General features: G+C 47.2%; 1 protein-coding gene across 1 annotated transcript; it reads right to left on the reverse strand.

The window, feature by feature from the left end:
* Nucleotides 1–239: 239 nt before the first annotated feature.
* LOC310660944 (solute carrier family 22 member 13-like) lies at nucleotides 240–25,555 on the reverse strand. The gene is made up of 13 exons (XM_083406552.1): nucleotides 25,409–25,555; nucleotides 23,926–24,343; nucleotides 20,297–20,400; nucleotides 17,471–17,625; nucleotides 15,910–16,078; nucleotides 13,343–13,463; nucleotides 12,081–12,175; nucleotides 9,148–9,362; nucleotides 7,519–7,627; nucleotides 6,339–6,548; nucleotides 2,585–4,117; nucleotides 1,785–2,209; nucleotides 240–677 (listed from the first exon to the last, which is right to left on the reverse strand). The coding sequence occupies exons 2-11, from the start codon at nucleotides 24,295–24,297 to the stop codon at nucleotides 4,036–4,038; spliced, it is 1,632 nt and encodes a 543-aa protein (XP_083262678.1). The 5' UTR covers nucleotides 24,298–24,343; nucleotides 25,409–25,555; the 3' UTR covers nucleotides 240–677; nucleotides 1,785–2,209; nucleotides 2,585–4,035.
* Between the last annotated feature and the right edge of the window lie 694 nt (nucleotides 25,556–26,249).

The following is a 26,249-nucleotide window of genomic DNA, read 5'->3' on the forward strand; positions in this document are numbered from 1 at the left end:
GATGAATTTCTTACAACTTTCTGGGCATAAGCAAAACCACCTTGTTCCTTCTTTTCAAGGGTTCCTGCCAGATTTCCAGAGTCAGTGGTGTGTGATGGTTAGAAGGTCAAACTAGACCAGGGTTCAAATCACCACTCATCCATGGAAGGCCTTAGGCTAGTCACTCTCTCTCAGCCTGGCCTACCTCACAGGGTTAGCGTGAAGATATGGGGAGGAGGGAGAAATTGAAACACAGAACATCAGAAAATAAGAACTTTATTTAACATATTCTTTCACCTTCTAAATTCAAGCAATCACTCAATGAAAAGTGCACATCATGGAGTGTTTATTTGTGCAGAGAGCTTCCAAGGTGTTCTGAGCCAGCCGATTGTTCTGGCTGCTGCGGATTAAAATTCTGGATCCAAAGGAAACTTTGCTGACTCTTCATCTCTCCTGAACGCCGCCAACAATGACCTCATCGTTTGTGTCACAGGCATGTCCTAATGCCCCGGGCCTTAGGTTGCCTACTCCTGCTCTAGAACTTCCACATCTTTGGTCTCAAAGTTGATTGTTCTTATTTGAAATAGATGGCCACCTAAGGTTGCCACCATCTTTTACTGGCCCTGCTCCTGCACCTTTATCCGAAGTCTGAGGCAGAGAAATGGAGCAAGCTACTCTTTCAGGGGATGCGGGTGGCCCTGTGGGTTAAACCACAGAGCCTAGGACTTGCCGATCAAAAGGTTGGCGGTTCAAATCCCCGCAATGGGGTGAGCTCCCATTGCTCAGTCCCTGCTCCTGCCAACCTAGCAATTCGAAAGCACATCAAAGTGCAAGTAGATAAATAGGTACAACTCCAGCGGGAAGGTAAACGGCGTTTCTGTGCGCTGCTCTGGTTCGCCAGAAGCGGCTTAGTCATGCTGGCCACGTGACCTGGAAGCTGTACGCCGGCTCCCTCGGCCAATAAGCGAGATGAGTGCCACAACCCCAGAGTCGGCCATGACTGGACCTAATGGTCAGGGTTCTCTTTACCTTTACCGTACTCTTTCAGGAGTAGAGATAAGTCTCAGGGAAAGCTTCCCCTGATAAATTGCTGTGCGCCAGGTTGAAGCCGCATGCGGTTAAAGTCACAGGAGCAAAGCCAGCCCTCCTAGGATCAGCCATTAAGCCCCTTCACAGTAAAATCAACAGGATGGTGGGTGGAATTGTTGTTTTCTTCTTAAATCGCCTCTCTTGGCAGAAAGCCCATCAGCAATTTGATTGCCCCTTTGGACTCCGAAGTTTATCGTTCCTCTCTTAGCAAGTTGTGCATTAACTTCAGAGCCATGGGCATAAATAAGGACACAGAGAGTGCTGTGCAATTGCCTGTGCAGCAAGTGAAGGTAGCATGACAACCATCCATATTGCTTTTGCCACATTTATGTCTTAAAGGTAAGGTAAAGGTAAAGGTAAAGGGACCCCTGACCATTATGTCCAGTCCTGACCGACTCTGGGGTTGCGGCGCTCATCTCACTTTATTGGCCGAGGGAGCCGGCGTACAGCTTCCGGTCATGTGGCCAGCATGATTAAACCACTTCTGGAGAACCAGAGCAGCGCATGGAAACTCCGTTTACCTTCCCGCCAGACCGGTACCTATTTATCTACTTGCACTTTGACGTGCTTTCAAACTGCTAGGTTGGCAGGAGCAGGGACCGAGCAACGGGAGCTCACCCCATCGCGGGGATTCGAACCACTGACCTTCTGATCGGCAAGCCCTAGGCTCTGTGGTTTAACCCACAGCGCCACCCGCGTCCCTTTTATGAATGCACAAAGCTGCCTTATCGCTGCTTCCGTGCCAGATGATGGGCACATCTACCAGCCCAGTAATGTCTATAGAATCTGACAAACCACACCTCTCTAGAGTTTCAAAGGCTCTCTCCCAGAACTGCAGCAAAACTTTATTTTTATTTTTTTTAAATAACCTGAAGGTTGAAAAAGGAACTTGGCAGATGTCCGGAAACATGTCACCCAAAGAGCTTTCTAATTGCAAAACCTGGTAACTGAGCCTGGAACTTGAAGCACTGCAAACAAATGTTTCTCCACTACTGAGATTTCTTGGGGAGTTGAACTGGTGGGAAAGTATTTGCACGCACTTCAACACTAGACGTGAGGGGGAAATGCAATTCAGTTCGCATTCAAAGTGAATATTGCGCTTTCTGAAACATTCAAACCAAGACACATTCATCCTTCAACACTTAAAGTAAAAGGTAAAGGTACCCCTGCCCGTTCGGGCCAGTCTTGCCAGACTCTAGGGTTGTGCGCTCATCTCACTCTATAGGCCGGGAGCCAGCGCTGTCCGCAGACACTTCCGGGTCACGTGGCCAGCGTGACAAGCTGCGTCTGGCGAGCCAGCGCAGCACACGGAACGCCGTTTACCTTCCCGCCAGTAAGCGGTCCCTATTTATCTACTTGCACTTAAGGGTGCTTTCGAACTGCTAGGTGGGCAGGAGCTGGGACCGAATGACGGGAGCTCACCCCGCCGCGGGGATTCGAACCGCTGACCTGACGATCGGCAAGTCCTAGGTGCTGAGGTTTTACCCACAGCGCCACCCGCGTCCCCACCTTCAACACTTGCACTTCTCCAAATTCTGAAACACATTTCTAATGTGTGTATATATTAGTGAGAACAACATGCAAAAATGAATTGTGCTGGAGAATGCTGCATGCAAAATAATAATAATAATTTGTGTATATTAGGAGAAATTTACACTAAAATGCTGGTGAATGTTCACGAGGACTTAGAAAGCAGAATTGCACATTGCTGTGGGGAAAATGTGGATAACCGAACCTGGAAAAATGAGAAACAGAGAGAAATCAAAACTGACCATCTTGCCTATCCTTACCTGGCATGAAACTCTGTGGCCCCTCTCCATCTTGTCACCTGCTTCTACCATGTCTGAAACTGCTTTCTCATCAACAGTTTGTGGCTAATTTATTTTAAAAAATGGTGGAAAGCAGTAATAGTAGTGGGTCAAACTTGTTTGGAAGCCCCCATCGTCTATGTACCCCTATAATCAACAGTACTGTTCACAAGGTCCATTCTGTCAGGGGTCCTTTCAAATCTTTGCCAGTATCTTCACCTATCCTTCACTTATTTTTATTTACAATATTTTTAGACCGGTCTTTGGGCAGAAGTGTCTCAAAAGAGCGTACAAAAAAGAAAGAGAGAGAGAGATCATAATATGTTAAAATTAATTAAAAACCAGGGACACAGATAAAGAAGAGCAGCCACAAAATTAAAACAGTGAAGCTGGAAAAAGCTTCCATTTTACCAAAAGTGCTGTGTAACATAAAGGTCTTAATCTGCATTCAAGAGGACCAGGTGGATAGAAGCTGTATGAGCAATCTGAGGGAGAACATTCCCTAGTTCTGGGGCTACAACAGATAAGCCCCTGTTCTTTTTTGAGGGGTGGGGGTATTCAACCTCACCTTGATACAAGATGGAATTTCAAGTAGGATAGATATTAAAGGTTGGGCTGTTTCTTTTGAAAGACTATTCTCCTTGAGATGGTCACCCTTCAGGCTATTTATGGCTTTATGAACAGCTGCTTGAATTGGGCAAATGGATAGCCACACACAGATGTTCCAAGACACATGAAATATACCAGCCTGAACCAGTCAGAAAGAGAGACTTTATTTAACAGGGATGGGGAATCTGTGGCTCTCCAGAGATTGCTGGACATCATTTCCCATCAGCCTCAGCCAGCATGACCCTTGGCAGGGATGATGGGAATCGAAGTCCAATAATATCCAGAGGGCGACTGGTTCCTCATCCCTGCTGGATGAAAAGGAATGGCAATCCTGACTGCTGTGACTGGGAGGTTGTTTTAAAGGGGCACGACACCTGCGTTCCCTAGGTACACATCTGGATCATTGGGACTTGCAGGGCTGCATGTTTTCCTAGGCAACCTGAGCACGGCGGGTGAACAATCGAGAGGTACGCCCAGATCATTTGCCTGCTAAAATCTTCCGCAGATGTCCCACCATTCCTTTGGACTGCAAGGAGATGTGATGTTTCTGCTAGAGGTATGTGCTGCTGATATGTTCTTTTGTTTCGCCAGCTTCTTTCTGCACGGGTTTTTCCCCAAGAGCGTTTTTGGACCTAATGGAAAGGAACACAAATAAACATCACGTACAGCAGCCCCCAATTGCCCCCCTATCCTCATCCCCACCCATTGCCATCTCTTCCGTGGAGACTTCCAAGCTGTCACTCTTCTGTGGTCACCTGGGGTGAGCAGAAATAATCACCAAGCGAGATTGGCAAGCCAAAATAAACTTGCCTCTTTCACCTTTCCTTTTCTTACAGTTTGGTAAGCTGGTTCCTCTCACTGGAAGTGAGAGCTGGACCATAAAGAAGGCTGATCGCCGAAGAATGGATGCTTTTGAATTATGGTGCTGGAGGAGACTCTTGAGAGTCCCATGGACTGCAAGAAGATCAAACGCATCCATTCTTAAGGAAATCAGCCCTGAGTGCTCACTGGAAGGACAGATCCTGAAGCTGAGGCTCCAATACTTTGGCCACCTCATGAGAAGAGAAGACTCCCTGGAAAAGACCCTGATGTTGGGAAAGATGGAGGGCGCAAGGAGAAGGGGACAGCAGAGGACGAGATGGTGGGACAGTGTTCTCGAAGCTACCAGCATGAGTTTGACCAAACTGTGGGAGGCAGTGGAAGACAGGAATGCCTGGTGTGCTCTGGTCCATGGGGTCACGAAGAGTCAGACACGACTAAATGACTAAACAACAACAACAAGCTGGTTCCTAGCCTAACAGTGATTTCATTTATTCAAGTCCCACCCATCAATCATAGGCACGCTTAGGGCTTAGTTACAGGTGATTGACAGCATAATTAGTAATCACATTGGGAGTTGTTGTTTTTAAAATTACCTGTTGCACAGGGGTGGGGATTGTTATCAAGATCACAGTGTAATAATAATAATAATAATTTTATCATTTATACCCCACCCATCTGGCTGGGTTTCGCCAGCCACTGGTTTCCCCAGCGTGTAGAGAGGGGATTTCAAACTTTCTCACTTCTGCCACAATCTCCATGAAATTCTTCCTCCATTCCACTCGCCCCCCTGCATGTTAATACAAACTTAAGCATAGGGGCTAACTGCTAGAGGCCGAGGGATCTTCAGCCCCCTCCCCAATACAATATTTGAAGAAGAAGAAGAAGAGTTTGGATTTGATATCCCGCCTTTCACTCCCTTTAAGGAGTCTCAAAGCGGCTAACATTCTCCTTTCCCTTCCTCCCCCACAACAAACACTCTGTGAGGTGAGTGGGGCTGAGAGACTTCAAAGAAGTGTGACTAGCCCAAGGTCACCCAGCAGCTGCATGTGGAGGAGCAGAGACGCGAACCCGGTTCCCCAGATTACGAGACTACCGCTCTTAACCACTACACCACACTGGCTCTTCTCCCCAATACAATATTTGAGGGACCCGCCCCCCAAGTTGATGGGCATCGCTATTCCGATGATGTGTGCGCACTACATCATGTGGTTGATTATGCATGGAGGAGCTTTCCTCCCCCACTAATATTTTATTCAAGTTGGCCCTCCTGAATTTAAGCTCTCCTAGCATTTTTTAAAATGCTATGTGTGGGGTATGCATGGCAAATTTCACAAACATTGCTGGTCGGGAAGAAAAGCTTAAACTGCAATCTCAATAGCAATTATATTGGGGGGGGGGACCACCTAATATTTTATTTCTTAAAACACTGAACTCATCCACCATTAACCCTGTCACATGGACTCAGGTCTTGGGGGGAAAACCCATTTTACTCAGTGGACTTAACCGAAAAAAGAGACAGCACGCTTAATTGTTAAGCGTGTAAGGACAAAAGAAGTAATTATAATTTATTAGTTTTCATGTTATTTTATTCTGTTGAAGCAACTAGGAAAAAAGATTATGTTGGGAAGATCTCACACAGGTGAAAGGAGGCGGTGGGGAGGAGGGGAGGGTTAGGTTGAATTTGGGAAATAAAATAAAATATGGGACAGCAAAGGATATAATAGATTCTTATAGAATAGTAATATATTGTAACAAGAATAGAAGTTCAAAAGGAAAAGTAAATGTATTTTTAGTATTTTCATTATTGTAATAGTTATTATTATTTCTTATTGGTAGAAGGCAATGTTAACTTAGACTTCGTCGTTTTGCTGTCTGTATAATTTTCTTAAGTCAATTTAAAAAGAAAGAGAGGGGGAGCACAGAGGCAGGTGTGGAGGAGGCGAGAATGGAGCAGACTTAGTGTATGCAACCTGCAAAAAATGTCAGCCTCTTAACTTATACAGAGCCATTCTAGAATCCCCTGCAACTCACCTCTGACTGGCTGGGGATTTGCCAGTGTCGTCCTGGAGATCTTGGTTCCGTGTCTCAGGAAGGAAGAAGCAGAGGATTCCCGCAGCCAGTGCTATGCCCCCAAAGATCACCATGGGAATCGCAGGGTGGAACTTGTCCAGGAGACCCACAAGCGGAGCAAGGATGCCCCCTATTCTGGCAGCCATGGAGCACAAGCCTAAACTGCTTTGCCTGGTGGAAGTAGCAAAACACAGAGAGCGATACCTGAGAGAAGACGCAGACAGGTGCGCCCAGCCAGGGACAACTTTCCAGAAGTAAAGAAACTGCCCGTGCATAAGGGTCAACAAACACATCTGTTTTGGTATCTCTGACCTTCTCATTTTCTTCAATCTCAAATTCACTTCACCGCAATGCTGCACCAGTTTAAGATTTTGTAATTTTTGTGCACTTTTTCACTTCATTGCATGCAATTTTGCCCAGTATACAATGTTTTGCCAGCTATTTTATCATTTTTAAAAATAATAAAAAATCCTTCCAGTAGCACCTTAAGATAAAGGTAAAGGGACCCCTAACCATTAGGTCCAGTCGTGACCGACTCTGGGGTTGCGGCGCTCATCTCGCTTTATTGGCTTCTGGGTCATGTGGCCAGCATGACTAAGCCGCTTCTGGCGAACCAGAGCAGCGCATGGAAACGCCAATTACCTTCCTGCTATTTATCTACTTGCACTTTGACGTGCTTTCGAACTGCTCAGTTGGCAGGAGCAGGAACTGAGCAACAGGAGCTCACCCCGTCGTGGGGATTCAAACCACCGACCTTCTGATCAGCATGTCCTAGGCTCTGTGGTTTAACCCACAGTGCCACCCGCATCCCTAGTAGCACCTTAGAGACCAATAAAGTTTGTTATTGGTATGAGCTTTCCTGTGCATGCACACTTCTTCAGATGCACACGAAAGCTCATACCAATAACACACTTAGTTGGTCTCTAAGGTGCTGCAGGAAGGAATTTTTTAATTTTGTTTTCAACTACGGCAGACCAACATGGCTACCTACCTGTATTTTTTTAAATGTTATCTTCACCGTCGGGGTCACGTCCAACCCAAACGCTGGCGAGATGCACCGCCACTGTTTTCACCTTATTTGAGCAAAATATGTAGAGGATGCTTTTTAGAATACAGTGTGCTTTGTGTAATAGACCCTCACCTGACAACAGTGGGAAAGACCTCCGCAGAAAACACGTAGGTGGTTGAAAAGGAGGCAGCCAATGCAGACTTGCCAATAACAGCCAGCACCGTCACAATCACAGGGAAGTCTGGGCAAAGACAGGCAGGGAGGTTAGAAACTAGATCACAAAAAAATGAAGGTAAGGCTTTGTTGAAAGACCACAGGCCTAGCAAAACGTCTAATCCAGTTCTGAAATGTCGCCTGTGGTCCTAGGGATATCCAGAGCTACTCTAACCCAGGAATGTATGGGTAGTTGAAAGGTATTCTGGTGCCCATTTGCAGAAAGACTCTGGTTCAGTGGTAGAGCAGAGACTTTGCTTGTAGAAGATCCTGGGTTCAACCTCTCCATTTAGGAGAATCTCGTGGTGTAGGAAATGGCGCTCTACCCAAGCCCCTGGAGAAATGCCATCAAATTTCTAAGGGGCGCGGGTGGTGCAGTGGTCTAAACCACTGAGCTTCTTGGGCTTGCCGATCAGAAGGTCAGCGGTTCGAATCCCTGTGACGGGATGAGCTCCCATTGCTCGGTCCCAGCTGCTGCCAACCTAGCAGTATGAAAGCACGCCAGTGCAAGTAGATAAATGGGTACCGCTCTGGCGGGAAGGTAAACGGCATTTCCGTGCACTGCTCTGGTTCGCCAGAAGCTGCTTAGTCATGCTGGTCACATGACCCGGAAGCTGTCTACGGACAAATGCCGGCTCCCTCGGCTTGAAATAGTTAAATAGGTACCGCTCCGGCGGGAAGGTAAACGGCGTTTCTGTGCACTGTTCTGGTTCGCCAGAAGCTGCTTAGTCATGCTGGCCACATGACCTGGAAGCTGTACGCCGGCTCCTTCGGCCAGTAAAGCTAGATGAGTGCTGCAACCCCAGAGTCATCCGTGACTGGACTTAACAGTCAGGGGTCCCTTTACCTTTAACTGCTTCTAAAATTTGCATCTTTATGTATAAACTAGCACACGTAATTGTCACGCAAACCAGTGTGCCCTGTTTTGTTTTTTTCAGAAGTTAGTCGCTCAAGAGTCTTGGTGCAAAGAAAGGAATGGGAGGGAAGAAACAGGGAAAGGAGGAAATGGATGGAAGAGTGGAAGGACACTAAGTGTAAGAAAGCAAAGTTGAAGAGAGAAGCAGCTGGTTACCCAAGCCATGCCTGCAAGGGCATTGCTAGCTTCCTAAAAGTCCTGATGTTCAGGCTCCAAATTTGCCTGTGGCAAATAACAGGGTGGGTGGGCGCACTTTATAGAGCGTCCAACCTCCTTGTAAGCAACTCTTAAAAATAAATAAATTAGGAGGCATGGGGCAGAACATCAGGTCCCCAGTGCAATAGACCCAGAGCCTTGTGGCACCCCATAATAACTCTACCAGTGCTTGGCTGCTGTGTCCTCTTCACATACCTCAGGGGATTCCTGAACACAGAGAGACACTTCTGAAACAGTCAAGGGACTGTGGATCAGACCTTACAATGAGGGGTGTTGAACTCCATCTCCCATCATCCCCCAGCCAAGATGGCCAATGCTCAGGGATCATGGGAGTTGAAGTCGGGAACATCTGGGCAGCTGCAGGTTCCCCTTGCAGTTTGCCTTCCAGGTTTTCTCTCTCAAGCGGCTTTTTGTACCTTTTGGAATAGCAGGGATGAGCAAACACACGACTCCGCTCAGGAGAAGCCAAACGGCCTGGCATTTTTTCCTCCCCATCCACTGGAGGAGGAAGATGCAGGAGGCTCGAGATGGTATTTCTACAGCTCCAAACACAAGCTGGGTCATGTAGATGTCCAAGCCAAAATCCCCAACGTGAAGGCTCACTCCGTAATACACAAGACTGTCTGCAAACCTGAGGACAAAGCAAGAAATTACTGTTCATTCTGGATTTATTATTGTTCATTTTAATTCCTGGCTCACACAAGCCCACCACTAAACTTCAGTGCTAGTTAGAATAAGGGCACAGCATTGAGATGCAGTTCCACAAAAGACTGCAATAAAGCAGCCTTGGGTGAAGAATTCAGTTTCTTCAGACTCTAGTTTTTCATTTTCAATGGAAGAGCGCATTCCTAGCCCTCCAGGCCATGACAGGCAGTGTTTAGAACTGCTGAAACTGACTCTATTTTTGCTGCCGGAGACTAGCCCAGCTGCCTTTCTGGAAACAACAACAAACCAGAAGGTCTCATTCAAGATAGATAAAAACAGCCTAAAAACTCTGCCTGTAGTGTATGCCGTTATTTTGTTTCTACATCTGGGACACAGCATACACATTTTGGCCATTCCCAAAAACATTCCTTTGCATACCCTCCAACATGGGTAGGCAAACTAAGGCCCGGGGGCCGGATCCGGCCCAATCACCTTCTAAATCGAGCCCGCGGACGGTCCAGGAATCAGCGTGTTTTTACATGAGTAGAACATGTCCTTTTATTTAAAATGCATCTCTGGGTTATTTGTGGGGCATAGGAATTTGTTCATTCCCCCCCCCAAAAAAATATATAGTCCAGCCCCCCACAAGGTCTGAGGGACAGTGGACCGGCCCCTTGCAGAAAAGGTTTGCTGCCTCCAACATTCCTCAGATGAAAATAGGGACATTTCTGACTCCCCCACAACTGACCCTCCTCGACCCCCCCATTTTTTTTGTCCCCCGACCCCCAAGCATTTCCACCTCCACCAATGGGACGCTAAACACACACACCCTCCACCATCATGAGAAAACCCCTTAATCCCGGTTTGGTTTTGTTTTATTCATTGGTAGATTCACAAAAAGAAAAGCACACGCCAATGAACAAATTTTAGAAAGGGGCAAGATTAGACGCATCCACACAAAGCATTGAAATAGAAAGAAAATCGGGACTCCTTATGCTCCACTCTGCTCCCTGTTTCTTCCCTGCCCTCTACCTTTTGTAATTCCAGGACTGTCCCTGGAAAATCGGGACACTTGGATGGTATGCATTTGTTCTATTTGATGGAGAGATATGCATGCAGATGCCAATGGCTGCTTTCTATCACATGCTTCTCCCTGAACTTTGCAGACACTGCCAAAGGCTTTCTCCCATCCTTTCCCATCCAAAGTAAGGTGAGCAGTGAGTTGAAAGAGGACCACCTTAGGGGTACCCTCTTTGCAGAACACGCTCTCCAAGGAGGCCTGCTTGGCACCAACTCTACTGTCATATTTGACACAACCTCTTATCTGTGAGTGTCAGGGAACTGTCATCAGTGTCCGAGGGAGAGAGCAAGCTCTGAAGGGATCCCAGAGAGCATCCCAGGAGTGGGAGGGGCAGCCCATCTTCTGGGGGAGAGAACCAGCGTAGCTCCAGTGGAGAAGGGGGGGAGATGGGGGAATCGGCGAGGCGATCCCATGACTCCTTGCCGGGGACCAGCGGGGAGAGAAGGGGTCCTCCGCTGCCCACGCCCTCCTTGCGCAGAAGGCTTCTGCGCAGGGAGAGTAGGAGAAGACTTGGCGTCAAAGAACTTCTTTGCTGGAAGAAGTTTAAGAAACGCCCACTGACGGATGCCTGCCAGCGATTGAGACGGTCACGGGCAAGTGGCTGCCTGGACAGGCAAGGTTCACTCAGGCAACCCAGCCAGACGTTGGGACAAGCTTACGCACGAGCAACCCCAAGAACCACTACAGTAAGGTTGGCAAAGTTTTCGTTCCGCACATTCCACTGATTTTCATGCTTCCTTTACAGCTTGCTGCCCTTTCGTTTATTCGACTGTACTTGATATTTAAGAATCGTTTTCTGGAGCGCGTTATCTACGCTTTCATTGCCACCCACCCTACAGGTTTTACTAAGAGTGGCCTTGAAATATTTCAACCAACGAAAGTTAATTCTCAGTAAAGCAGCCAAGCCATTCACGGGGCAAGAGAAAACTCTGGCCTTAGACCAAACAGAGCCTCATCGGATAGAAGTCAAAGGTTTTTCTATAAGCCACTGATTATTGTATACCTGGAGAACGACAGCATCCTAAAAAACAGAGACATCACCTTGCCAACAAAGGCCTGTATAGTCAAAGCTATGGTTTTCCCAGTAGTGATGTATGGAAGTGAGAGCTGGACCATAAAGAAGGCTGATCGCCGAAGAATTGATGCTTTTGAATTATGGTGCTGGAGGAAACTCTTGAGAGTCCCATGGACTGCAAGAAGAACAAACCTCTCCATTCTGAAGGAAATCAGCTCTGAGTGCTCACTGGAAGGACAGATTGTGAAGCTGAGGCTCCAATACTTTGGCCACCTCATGAGAAGAGAAGACCCCCTGGAAAAGACCCTGATGTTGGGAAAGATGGAGGGCACAAGGAGAAGGGGACGGCAGAGGACGAGATGGTTGGACAGTGTTCTTGAAGGTACCAGCATGAGTTTGACCAAACTGCGGGAGGCAGTGGAAGACAGAAGTGTCTGGTGTGCTCTGGTCCAGGGGGTCACAAAGAGTCGGACACGACTAAACGACTAAACAACAACAGAGAACGAATAACAAGGAAGCTTCAGCTGGTGATGCCTTTCCATGTAGACATTGGATTTTTAAAATAAAATAAAATACTGTACTGAATTGATATAGTTTGGAATACTTACCAGACTATGACCATGATTAAAGTCAAAATCCTTAGATGCGGCTTCTTGAAAATATCCAGGATATTCCCAGATTTCACCTTCTCTTCTGGAGTAAGCTTCAAAATGTGCAAGACGAGACAGACACAGAACATCAGCCAGAATCAAGGATGGCTGTTCCCAAACTGGTTGGACTACAATTCCCATCAGACCCATCTGCCAGGGCAGCTGTGCTGGCTTGGGCCAATGGGAATTTTAGTCCAAAACAGCTGGAGTGCCAGGTGGGTTAGCAAGTTGAGTCGAGACTGGAGAGATTCCACTCAGCCACAAAATTGACAGGGTGTACTTGGACTCGTCTCCCACCCCCAGCCCAAATCTCACAGGCCTATGAGGAATTAGGGAGCCATGCAAGACCGATCGGGGGGACCATTGGCCCTCCAGGTGTTGTTGAAATGCAACTCCCATCATCACCAACCATGCTGAGGCTGATGGGAGTTGTAGTTTCACAACATCTTATGGATGTTCCCCAGACTTAATGTAAGCTGTCCTCCATACCTCCTTGGAGAATGGGTGGTATATATAGTATATATATGGTATATATATATATGTGGTATATATATATGTAGTAAATTAAATAAAATGAGAAGGCAGCGGTGGTTTGGAGGGGCAGGTGGACAGCTAAATAGTAGATACTCAAAGTGGATAAACATTTATTTATTTTTTAAGTCAAATGTGTTAGGATATAGCTCCGTTCCACCTTAAAAGGGAACAGGCTGTTGTGTGTCACATGCCTGTTTACTTCCAGCACTTGCTGGGAACTTCCGTTTGTATATAGCTTTTGCATCTCTGCTGTTTTACTGGAGACGAAGGGAAGCAGACATGTTTTCCTTTGTTCCTGAACTAAGCTGAATAAAATGCTGTACATTATGCTTGCACATCTCTCTGTCCACCTCTTCTGCTGTGAGATGATTTACACACTCTGCTGACAGAGCGTGCACGGGTCTCTAAACGTATCTGAGGCTCATGTCGCTGTTTGATGCTGCTCCAAGGGAGACTGGCTGCCGGCTGGAGCCACCTGGGGGCCTGCCTGATGCCTGCCTGATGCCCCCGTCTTCCCGGCAATATCCCAACAACATGCAGTTTGATGAGGGACTCAAATATCGCAGGGCAGGGATCTCTCTTTTTTCAACGGTCTTGTTTTCCCTTTCCCCATCACACCGTTTGCTTTTTCCATATCCTCCCCATATCCTTCCTTCAGAAAAGGAGCAATAGAAATCCCAGGTTACCTGGTTGAGTAGTTCTTCTGAGACGGTTCGTTTGTTAATGGAAGCGGCTTTTCGAAGCTCTTTTTTGGCTTCCTCGACCTTCCCTTTTGTCGCAAGCCATCGTGCAGACTTGGGAAGAACCCTGAAGAAGACAAGAGATTGTGAAGCACGGCAAGTGCATTAACCTGGAAAGGAGCTGAGGTGGGTAGTAGTCTGCTGTGCTCTGGTCTGGTAGAAACAGGGGCAGACTTTGTTTATATGGCACCCTCAGCGAGGCCAAAACTTGGCGCCTCCAAATGGAGCTTCTCAATTATGGATCTTCTCCATTTTGCACTCTCTCGCTGCCCTGTGCAGGGGAAACGCCTGCACCACCCGAAATCTGGTGCTAGTAGAGCCCAGAAGGCAGCCTTCCTCAAACTGTGCCCTCCAGTTGTTGCTGGATGTTGCTCCTTTCATCCCTGGCCATTGGCCCTGATGGATGGGGATGATGGGTGCTGATGGACACCAGATTGGGGCAAGGCTGCATCAGAACCCTTGGGGCTCCATAGCACTGCAAAGAGAACTTCAGTAAACATTAACAGGCCAGAACAAAATCGCAGTTATAATGATGCGACCAGGTGCCAAAATTAGATTTCGGCCATTAAAAGAGACAAAAAAGCCTTTGAAGAATATGCATGAAGAAGGCTGTTTATTTTATCTAGGTCCCTAAAAGGTAAAGGGTAAAGGGACCCCTGACCATTAGGTCCAGTCATGGCCGACTCTGGGGTTGCGGCGCTCATCTCACTTTATTGGCCAAGGGAGCCGGCGTACAGCTTCCGGGTCATGTGGCCAGCATGACTGAGCCGTTTCTGGTGAACCAGAGCAGCACACGGAAACGCCGTTTACCTTCCCGCCGGAGCGGTACCTATTTATCTACTTGCACTTTGACGTGCTTTCGAACTGCTAGGTTGGCAGGAGCAGGGACCGAGCAACGGGAGCTCACCCCGTCACGGGGATTCGAACCGCCGACCTTCTGATCGGCAAGCCCTAGGCTCTGTGGTTTAACCCACAGCGCCACCTGCATCCCTATCTAGGTCCCTAGTAAATCTTAAAACACAGGGTAGATAGGAGTTGATGTCACCATTTCACTCAATCGTTGCACGCTGTATATTTTTCCATGCAGTCCAACTGTCATGGCCTTTGTTGGACACAGTGTTTGAAACTCCCATTGTTCTAGGCTCATTTTGCGACAAGGAATATCATTAGCACAAGCAGTTTCTGAGCTCTGGGCACAGTGTTCTGCCTAAGATTTCAGATTAAAACTGCAGAGGGGAAGGAAAGGAGGGCCTTTTTCTGCCTCCACACTTCCAGCTTCTCTCTGGAGAAGTGTCCCTCTTAAGAATATTGGGGGTTGGGCAGGGGAAGGACTAGACCATGTGAAAAATGAACATAATATTTTAGCTGCAGTTCATTCATTTTCTGCTTTGTATTCTTGTTATAAAAAAGCCTAGACATTCCGTTGTTGCACCCATAGCCTAGGTTTAAGGTGCCATTTAACTCCTAGTGATTAGAGGGAGAAGAGGGAGGAAACTGGGAGGTGGAGATTTCGGAAGCTGAAAAAGTAACTGGGTTTAGTGAGCAGGAAGAGACTGTGACAGAGAACAGACCAGAAGCAGAGGCAGAAGACAAGGCTGGAGAGGAGGGGGGCCAAGAGGCAGAGGTGAGTCTCGCTGGTGAAGAGACATGGGTATCTCCCCCTCCTGTTGTGACAAGATCCCCTCCTCCCTGGTCTCCAAGAACCAAGAGAGGCGTGAAAGGGGCGGAGGAGAGGTTGGTTGCACATGGGCACAGTCTCTGATTGCTTGGGGAAAGCCCCGGAGAGGAAGGGCCTTAAGCAGCTCTGGGAAGGCGGGGACCTTCAGTCTCCACTGCTTCATAGGGGCAAGAACTACTGGAGATGAGTCACTGTGCTCAGTAGATCCAACATTCCTGTGCAGATCCTGTTTTTGCTAATACAGTGGTATCTCTGGTTACGAACAGGATCCGTTCCGGAGCCCCGTTTGCAACATGAGCAGAATGCAACCCGCGTCTGCGTGTGCGCAGGTCGCGATTTGCCGCTTCTGCTCATGTGTGTGATGTCATTTTAAGGCTCTGTGCATGCATGAGCGGTGAAACCTGGAAGTACCGTATTTTTCACTCTATAAGACTCACCAGACCACAAGACACACCTAGTTTTTGGAGGAGGAAAACAAGAAAAAAAATATTCTGAATCTCAGAAGCCAGAACAGCAAGAGGGATCGCTGCGCAGTGAAAGCAGCAACCCCTCTTGCTGTTCTGGCTTCTGGGATAGCTGCGCAGCCTGCATTCACTCCACAAGACGCGCACACATTTCCCCTTACATTTTAGGAGGAAAAAAGTGAGTCTTATAGAGCAAAAAATACGGTAACCCTTTCCAGTACTTCCAGGTCGCCGCGGGACGCAATCTGAAAATGCTCAACCTGAAGTAAACGCAACACGACGTGTGACTGTAAAGAGTTAATTCCAACTTGCTCAGTGTGATTTACAGCCGGCTCGCTCCTGTCTCATTTCTGGTCCTTTTGCACACTCACCATATGTAAAAAAAGAGGGCAAATGCTGGAGCAGAGCCAGCAATCTGGTAGAGTCTCCAGTCACGAATGGCGTACGCCAAGCCAGCCAAGGCCATCTGCCCAAGAGCGTTGCTGCAGTGGCTGATGATCATCGCAAGCGGGCGATAGGAAGGCCCGACCCACTCCGAAGCTAAAAGGGTTCAAGTTACAGTCAGTAGCTGAAAATTAAAAGACCCTGCCATTGACAATCGCTTGCATTTTTTAAATGTTCAGAAATGTGGGGGAAACTCCTTGTTTGCCCCCCCCCTTGTCCCCCCAGCGCCATTCATGCAGCCACATAGAAGAGGCTACATTGGTAGCAAGCAGAGGAGCATTTTGACACATGCAAATTGAGACTGAGTTTTGCATTTCTTCCAGAAACACATCAACTGTGTGGCCATAACTCCTGCAGCATGGACTTGTAAGGTAAAGGTAAAGGGACCCCTGACCATTAGGTCCAGTCGTGGCCAACTCTGGGGTTGTGGCGCTCATCTTGCTTTACTGACCGACGGAGCCAGGTCATGTGGCCAGAATGACTAAGCCGCTTCTGGCGAACCAGAGCAGCGCACGGAAACGCCGTTTACCTTCCCGCCAGAGTGGTACCTATTTATCTACTTGCACTTCATGCTTTCGAACTGCTAGGTTGTCAGGAGCAGGGACCAAGCAACATGAGCTCATCCCGTTGCGGGGATTCAAATCGCCGACCTTCTGATCGGCAAGTCCTAGGCTCTGTGGTTTAACCCACAGCACCACCCGCGTCCCAACATGGACTTGTACTCTGAGGTTATTTCTTCCCTAGCTAAGAGAGCCAGGGTTAGCATGTTGGACTGAGAACTTGGAGACCAGGGTTCAAATCCCCACGCGGCCTTGAAGCTCACTCAGGGCTTATGCACACACTTGTCAGCTGGCGCAATGGCTCAGTGCGTCCAGCTGTTAACCAGAAGTTTGGTGGTTTGAGTCCAGCCAAGGACTGCTGTGGGCAAGATTCCTGCATTACAGGGGGTTGGATTAGATGAATTGGCATTTGCTATCCAGATGTTTTAAGGGACACGGGTGGCGCTGTGGGTTAAACCACAGAGTCTAGGACTTGCCGATCAGAAGGTCGGCGGTTTGAATCCCCGCGATGGGGTGAGCTCCCGTTGCTCGGTCCCTGCTCCTGCCCACCTAGCAGTTTGAAAGCACGTCAAAGTGCAAGTAGATAAATAGGTACCATTCGGGCGGGAAGGTAAATGGCGTTTCTGTGCGCTGCTCTGGTTTGCCAGAAGTGGCTTAGTCATGCTGGCCACATGACCCGGAAGCTGTACACTGGCTCCCTCGGTCAATAAAGCAAGATGAGCACCGCAACCCCAGAGTCATCTGCAACTGGACTTAATGGTCAGGGGTCCCTTTACCTTTACCTTTATCCAGATGTTTTGGACTTTGGCTCACATCACTGTTGTAGTCTAAAGTACCTGGAAGACCCCAATTGGAGAAGGCTGATTTTTTATTTTTTATTTTTGGATGACAAGGCCTGAACTTCCCCAGAGAGGCTGAAGTGTCTTACTTAACGCTGCCATGCTGATACTGATCCCGGCAAAAGCAGCGCCCACGATGAATCTCAAGGCGATGTAGAGGTAGAAATTTGGCGCAAAGCCTGCCCCGACACCAAAGGCACCCATGAGGAGGAGGGTGAGCAAGATCATTCGTTGGCTTCCGATCCTGAGGGAGGGAAATGAATTGCGAGAGGGAGCTGAGAACTTGCACCTCACAGGAACATAGGAATCTGTCTTATATGAACATGGGCCATGTAGCTCAGTGCCGTCAACGCTGACCGCAAGTGGCTCTCCACAGATTTAAAACAGGGGTCTCATCCTGCCCTTTTGTGTTGCTGCGCATGAAAAGCTTTCCCATCTACTAAACGAAAAACCCATAAGGTATTTTCATTCAAAATATATTTTATATCCGTAGCGGCTTATTGCAAGATAGATGCTTTTGCTCATTTTTAGTTGCCTCCTCACCTATGATTCGGTACATAACGCACATAAAGGAGTTTTAGTATGTCTAGAGACAATGGGTAAAACAAACACCATTAGCTGTACTGCTGGGTAAGTGTTTAATGCTGATTGTATTTGTTTAAAAAACAATAAAAATTTGTTTTTTTTAAAAAAATAAGAAGTTTTATTAATTTTGTTGTCCTTTCTGTTCTTATACACATTAAAAATATATATTTTAAAAAGGTTTTGAGGGTCTCTGAACCTGACATAGCTGGGGTGGGGAGCTCAGCACATCTCAATCCAGCTCTGCAAACTCTACCTCATTTAAGGTGTGCCACAGGACCCCCTGAGAGCCTTTCAGATTCAAGGCATATAAATGTGTTGTGCAGTTTCTTCTTCTGTTAAGATTCTGGGAGAAAACAACAGATAACCAGGCCTTCAAACACAACCTGATTTTAGTGCAGCATAACTAAACAGTGAGAGAAGCTCCACGCAGCAGCTCAAACTGCAAGAAGCAGGCATGCGAGTTTTGGGTACTTCTGCATTCAGGTGGCCTTGGTGTGGCGAAGTGCCTTCCTTCAGCTTCGGCTCATGGGTCAGCTGCGCCCCTATCTGGACAGGGATAGGCTAACTTCTGTCGCCCATGCTCTGGGTTAGATTACCACAATACATTATATGTCGGACTGCCTCTGAAGATGGTTTGGAAGCTTCACCTGGCGTAGAATTTGGTGGCCAGGTTGCTCACCGGGGTAAGATGGCTTGAAACTATAACGCCAATCCTGGCCCAACTGCACTGGCCGCCAATTAGTTTCCAACTCAAAGTGCTTGTTTTGACCTATAAAGACGTAAATGGCTCAGGAACGCAACACAAGAAGGACTCTCTGTATATGACCCGCCCTTATCTTGAGATCATCATCTGAAGCCCTTCTTTAGGTGTCTCCTTCACAAGAAGTCTGCAGGGCGGCAACAGGAGAACAGGGCCTTTTCTGTGGTGGCTCCCCATTTCCAGAATGCTCTCTCCAGAGAGGCTCGCCTGGCGCCTTCATTATACACCTTTAGGCGCCGGGTGAAAACATTCCTCTGAACCCAGGCCTTGGGCTAATTGAACCATCTTATTAACTATGGGGGTTATTGTTCTTTGTTTGTTACTGTGTTTCATATTTTTGTGTTTTTATATTGTACACTGCCCTGTGATCCTCAGATGTAAAGGTAAAGGGACCCCTGACCATTAGGTCCAGTTGTGGCCGACTCTGGGGTTGTGCCGCTCATCTCGCTTTATTGGCCGAGGGAGCTGGCGTACAGCTTCTGGGTCATGTGGCCAGCATGACTAAGCCGCTTCTGGCGAACCAGAGCAGCGCACGGAAACGCCGTTTACCTTCCTGCCGGAATGGTACCTATTTATCTACTTGCACTTTGACGTGCTTTCGAACTGCTAGGTTGGCAGGAGCAGGGACCGAGCAACGGGAGCTCAACCCGTCACGGGGATTCGAACCGCCGACCTTCTGATCAGCAAGCCCTAGGCTCTGTGGTTTAACCCACAGCGCCACCCGCTTCCCTGATCCTCAGATGAGGGGCAGTATATAAATTTTAACAACAACAACAGGAGCCTGATCAGGCTAAACCCACCAGCACAAAAACACAACCTTTACTATATTTTGAAGTGCAGGGCACTTAGCTGATGGCGCTACCTTAGTTGTTGTCCAAAGCTACCTGAGGTAATTAAGCGAAACTGACGGGCCAGTTCACTAAGGTCATAGTGGATCCATTTCTTCATAAAGTATCAGCAGTGGGTTCTGTCCTGCCCTTGCTTCTTCTAGAAATATGTTTTGCCTCTCAGGCACACCCTGAGAATCGCTGCCCACACTCCTCTGACTGGGCGTTCCAGTGTACAACTGGAAGAACAGGAAATGTGTTTTTCCCCCGCAAAGGCACATAGAAAGTGCAAGGAGCTAAGCAGGGCACTGAAACTCCTTCTCCGCCATCTTTTCCTAAAATTAAATTGGTACACCGCCCTATAGTCACAAGCCTCAGGGTGGTTACAACACACACAAAAACAAAATAAAAACACAAAATACATAACAAAAACAACCCAATCTTCCAGCAGGCAATGCCCATACATTTGAAAAGCCTTGAAGACCAGAAACTTGGTTGTTGTTATTAAACGGAAACGTGAAAGATGGGATACTGCATTGTCAGCAACCAGCTTTAGATGTCTGGATCTGGGACCTTCTGCATCCAAAACAATTGTTCAATAAATATAATAAGTAAACAGCCTCAAAGTTGTGGGCAAATCCCCTCCCCTCTAAATGACTGAAATACCTCCCCTGTTTACCAACTGCAGATGGAGTGGCCATTTTCTCTCAGCCGCAACATGAAATCTCAAAAGTTATGCTTACCAGTCGCTCAGTGGGCCAAAGACCAAGGCTCCCACAAGAAGACCTGACATGTAAATGGATTGAGAGATGTCTTTTAAGTCCTTTCGGTCGCAGACCAAGTTGAACTAAAGGAAAAGAAGAAGAAAACGCCTTTTCCTTCCATCTCCCGGCACTGCATGGTGTATTTACTTAATTTGACTGATTCTTAAATTATAATCCGTGCTCCTCAAAATTTGACCTGTTTTCCTTAAGTCACCCAGATCAGCCAAGCTCAGGAGAAAAATAATACTGGATAGCTCTGTTGGTTAGAGCGAGGTGCTGATAACACCAAGGTTGTAGGTTCAAGCCCTATATGGGACAACTGCATATTCTTGCATTGTAGGGAATTGGACTAGGTTAGGGCTGCCAAATGTCCAGATTTTCCCAGACACGACCAGGATTCGGGCAGCTCTCGTTATCTCCCGCTTGGACTACTGCAATGCACTCTACGTGGGGCTACCTTTGAAGGTGACCCGGAAACTACAACTAATCCAGAACGCGGCAGCTAGACTGGTAATTGGGGGCGGCCGCCGAGGCCATATAACACCGGTCCTGAAAGATCTTCATTGGCTCCCAGTACTTTTCCAAGCACAATTCAAAGTGTTCATACTGACCTTTAAAGCCCTAAACAGCCTCTGTCCTGTATACCTGAAGGAACATCTCCACCCCCATCATCCAGCCCAGACACTGAGGTCCAGCACCTATGGCCTTCTGGCGGTTCCCTCACTGCGAGAATCCAGGTTACAGGGAACCAGGCAGAGGGCCTTCTTGGTAGTGGCACCTGCCCTGTGGAACACCCTCCCAGCAGATGTCAAGGCAATAAGCAACTATTTTACTTTTAAAAGACAACTGAAGGCGGCCCTGTTTAGGGAAGTTTTTAATGTCTGATGCTGTATTGTTTTTAATATTCGGTTGGAAGCCGCCCAGAGTGGCTGGGGAAACCCAGCCAGATGGGTGGGGTATAAATAATAAATTATTATTATTATTATTATTATTATTATTATTATTATTGGCAGAATGGCATCCGGGCGGATTTTGGCCGATTTGGCAAAATGTCCTGGAAAACCCGTACGTATGGCAAGGGGGGGGGGTGCGCATTGGGATTTCTGAGTGAGTGCTGTGAGCATCACTCCCTCTGGTCACTTCTCTTCCCCAGATCACACCCCCCACTCCGAAAGACAGAAGGCGAGAAAGTATGCAAACACACATCTTGCATTTCCAGAGGAGGAAGGAAAAAAACTCCACACTTCCTAATTCAGATTTATGTACTTTTCAAGGGAGGAAAAGGTAACACACACAGCCCTCACCATCTCATGTGCAAGGGGGAGGGGCAAATATAAACTTAATGGGTGCCAAGGGCAGATCTGAAGGATTTCATTATGCCCACGGGCACAATGTGGGTGACTCTTGCTTCAGGGCATGCTGGACGTGCTGTGTGACCCTGAAAATGCACTCTAGAAGTCACCCTACAAATCTGCCATACTCCAAGTGTCCTGTTTTAAGTAAGGTAAAGGTAAAGGGACCCCTGACCATTAGGTCCAGTCGTGGCCAACTCTGGGGTTGCGGCGCTCATCTCGCTTTATTGGCTGAGGGAGCTGGCGTACAGCTTCTGGGTCATGTGGCCAGCATGACTAAGCCGCTTCTGGCGAACCAGAGCAGTGCACGGAAATGCAGTTTACCTTCCCGCCAGAATGGTACCTATTTATCTACTTGCACTTTGACGTGCTTTCACACTGCTAGGTTGGCAGGAGCAGGGACTGAGCAACGGGAACTCACCCCGTCGCGGGGATTTGAACCGCCAACCTTCTGATCGGCAAGTCCTGGGCTCTGTGGTTTAACCCACAGCGCCATCCGTGTCCCTTTTCCTGTTTTAAGTAGGACATCCCCAATCACAGAAACCAATCCCAGCTTCTCTCTGGATCCCGGAATGTCCTGTTTTTTGGTCCAGCACTCTGGTACGACCCTGCTGATGATGGCCAGAGTGCATCCCTCCTGATGTCCCAGTTTGGGGGGCAGAAAATATTTGAGGGTGGGTGTTTCTAAAGGACCATGGGAGACACATCAGAGAGGCTGGGGGAGAGCCACTTCGCTCCTCAATTTCTTAGGGTCCTGGAGCCCTGACATTTAATCGCTCCATAGTCCAAGACACTCCAGTCCTCAGAAAAATCTGAATACAGACATCCCTAAGGACCCTCTCAGGTGTTGAGCATCAGAGGGAGTTCTCTTGGAGTCTTGTAAAGGTAAAGGGACCCCTGACCATTAGGTCCAGTCGTGACCGACTCTGGGGTTGCGGCGCTCATCTCGCTTTATTGGCTGAGGGAGCCAGCGTACAGCTTCCAGGTCATGTGGCCAGCATGACTAAGCCGCTTCTGGCGAACCAGAGCAGCGCACGGAAACGCTGTTTACCGTCCCACCGGAGGGGTACCTATTTATCTACTTGCACTTTGACGTGCTTACTGCCAACCTTCTGATCGGCAAGTCCTAGGCTCTGTGGTTTAACCCACAGCGCCATGTCTCTACCATCCCCCAAAAGCAAGGGAGCCACAGCCTGGAAGAGGTCATTCTAGGTGGCAGAACTGGGGAACTCCCTCCCCACAGAAGGTGTGTCTCCCATGTTCCCTGTACAGTTCACCTGGCCTTCGACGCTCAGGTGTTTTGCCTCGGGAGACCTGTCTCTACTCCACTATACAGTGGTATCTCGGGTTAAATACTTAATTCGTTCCGGAGGTCCGTTCTTAACCTGAAACTGTTCTTAACCTGAAGCACTACTTTAACTAATGGGGGCTGCTGCCCTGCCGCCAGAGCACAATTTCTGTTCTCATCCTGAAGCAAAGTTCTTAACCCGAGGTACTATTTCTGGGTTATCTGAGTCTGTAACCTGAAGCATATGTAACCTGAAGCGTATGTAACCCGAGGTACCACTGTACACTGTTTTGTTCTGAATGGTTCCAACCTGTGTTTTTAAAATCTTTTTTAATGTTTCACTTTAAAAAATAAATAAATAAAGTTTACAATTTTATTGTTGTAACCTACCCTGGGAACTCCTGGTTAAGAATCGCAAGTCGTAGCCCAGTTAATTAGGCGGAGCTTTTACCACTGTATTATCAAAACCTCTAAGCGGTTTCCAACACATGTAAATTATATATTAAAATTGCCAATAAAAATGAGATGTTAAAAAGAAGTTAGCCTATTTTTCCCGAAAAAAATAAAATCAGCAGTTTAAAAAATGTACCTCTTGAGATAGTTGCATGTCAAAATGAATGTCAAAACAATTATCCCCTTGGCTGGCCACTCATGTCAATAATTATTTTGTATTGTTCTTACTTTTTGTAGTGCTTATAAGTACATTGTGGTACACCACCTTGATCTTTTATACAATCTTGCAGCTAAAAGACTTAAAGAAGGTGATTGCCACTAGTCTATCCACAAGTCATTTCCTGTCCTGTCAGTTTCGCTATCCAGATCTTTAACTGTAGGGATAGCAGGTGAATACCAATGTTGAAATCGCTTTAAAGCAGTCTAGTACGAATCGCATGTGACACACACACAAACACATCTACCACAGAAGAGACAGGACCATGTTTTGTTAACAAGGAATATACTATACTCACCTCTGTCAGCAACGACGGCTTTGGATCTGTGGGGTAGACCCAACCATCTCGGCAGGCTTCTGTGGAATTTCGTCCGTCTTTTATGATTGAATCGATATCGCCTTCCACAGGAGTAAACATGGAGCATTCCTCAAAAGCGCCATCTGGTTTCCTGGGAACGGTCAAGTTCAGCTGCTGCTCTTGGGTCAGGTTTTGGGTAATATTAAGGATCCAGTTCGTGTTGCAATGGTGAGGCACGTCCATAACAATGAAGACTTGTCCGAACATGTGAAAGGGAGTCAGGAAATTGGGGATGCAGATCAGCAGCACCAGCCATTTCTGAAACCTGCCGAATTCTCCGATCACCTTCAAGATGTCTCCAAATCTGATCATTCTGGGATCTTTGGCAGCAGGTCTGTATCGTTCTCACATCTGGGGACTGAAATTAATCTTTAAACTGAATTGTGGCTATGGATAAGGTGAATAATTAATCAGGCTTTGGCTTCTGATAAACTTGAGGAATCTATCCTATCACAGCAAGCGCCAAGATTAAAAACATACTTCCCTGCAAACGCTTCCTTATTGTTGCCTTTTTCTGATTCAGTGTTGATATTGTTTTGATTTCAGTATAGATTTCATCTAACCAAAAAGGAATTGAGCTTCAGTGTGTGATCCTAAGTGTACACCGTACTTTTAAAGGACATTTAGAGCAGACCCCCCTCTCTCACAAAGAACTTGGGAACCTTAGTTTACCGGACAAATCTACAATTCCCAGCACCCTTTTGTTAACTAGAATTCCCAGAATTCTTGTGGGGTGGGGATGTTGGTCATGTTGTTTGGATGCCTGATCATTGTCTTACAAAGCAACTTCTCTATTCCAAAGTTAAGAATGGAAAGTGTAGTGCCTGTGGACAACAAAAGAAGTTTAAAGATGCTCTCAAGGCAAATCTTTAAAAATGCAGTATAAACACCAACAACTGGGAGACACTGGCCTGCGAGTGCTCCAGTTGGAGAACAGCCTTTACCAAAGGCGTCATGGGCTTTGAAGACACTCAAACTCAGGACAAAAGGGAGAAATGAGCTAAGAAGAAGGCACGTTTGGCAAACCCTCACCGTGATCAACTCCTGCCTGGAAACTAATGTCCCCACTGTGGAAGGATGTGTGGATCCAGTCACTTATGGACTCTCTGTTAAGACCATTTTCATAGAAGACAATCTTACTCAATCGCTAAAGAAGAAGAATAGTGATAATTGCAAATTATTGCAGAAATGAAAAACCAGAAAAATGAGAAACTGCAAGAACCAAAATTATCAGATCCTCCCATCCCTGCTCTGGAATAAAAGTCTTCACTGCCCAGAGTCAGGCAACTTTTCTATGAGGATGCTTTGCCACTGAATCTAGGCACCAGCACTATTCCTGAGCTTTGGATGCAGGAAAAAAGCACCCTGTTTCACACCTTTATCTCTACACACACACACATAAACCTTTGCCAATGCTACTTACTTCTTAACAGCCGTACCTCCTTCCCTTGCACATCATAGAAGGAAAAAAAGAAAAGAAAGTCTAAGGGAAAAAATATTCCGTGAAGGAAAGCCAGCAACACTGAGGCGGTTGAGACATCAGTAGGAGGTCAACACACCCTGAATTGGGCACCTCCAAGAGAGATTACCATCTTCGCCGGTTAATGTAAACTTGTGCAATATATTGTTGCATTCAAAGCAACATATAGAGGAAGAGGCGAGGCAAACCTGTTTGAATCGCAGAATTCCAGGTGATCTGAAAAGTCAACCAGTGGTGGCTGGTGCCCAGGGCAACCCAATTGGATGAGTGGCAGTGATGTTTTTCTAGAAGCAGAAGTGCCGGAACTCAGCCTTGTTCTCTGAGAATGGCAATGGCACCCAACGAGTTCCAACAAGTTCCGGCTGAAAAGAAAGCCCTGATGAGCAGGGTACACATAATAAAGTTATTCTTATTATTAGCCACATAAGCAGAATTCATCATGCGAAAGGCTGGGCTGGATGAATCCCAAGCCGGAATTAAGATTGCCGGAAGAAATATCAACAACCTCAGATATGCAGATGACACAACCTTGATGGCAGAAAGTGAGGAGGAATTAAAGATCCTTTTATTGAGGGTGAAAGAGGAGAGTGCAAAATATGGTCTGAAGCTCAACATCAAAAAACTAAGATCGTGGCCACTGGTCCCATCACCTCCTGGCAAATAGAAGGGGAAGAAATGGAGGCAGTGGGAGATTTTACTTTCTTGGGCTCCATGATCACTGCAGATGGTGACAGCAGCCACGAAATTAAAAGACGCCTGCTTCTTGGGAGAAAAGCAATGACAA

Source organism: Podarcis tiliguerta, assembly GCF_965153285.1.
Source record: "Podarcis tiliguerta genome assembly, chromosome: 12".
Taxonomy (NCBI): domain Eukaryota; kingdom Metazoa; phylum Chordata; class Lepidosauria; order Squamata; family Lacertidae; genus Podarcis; species Podarcis tiliguerta.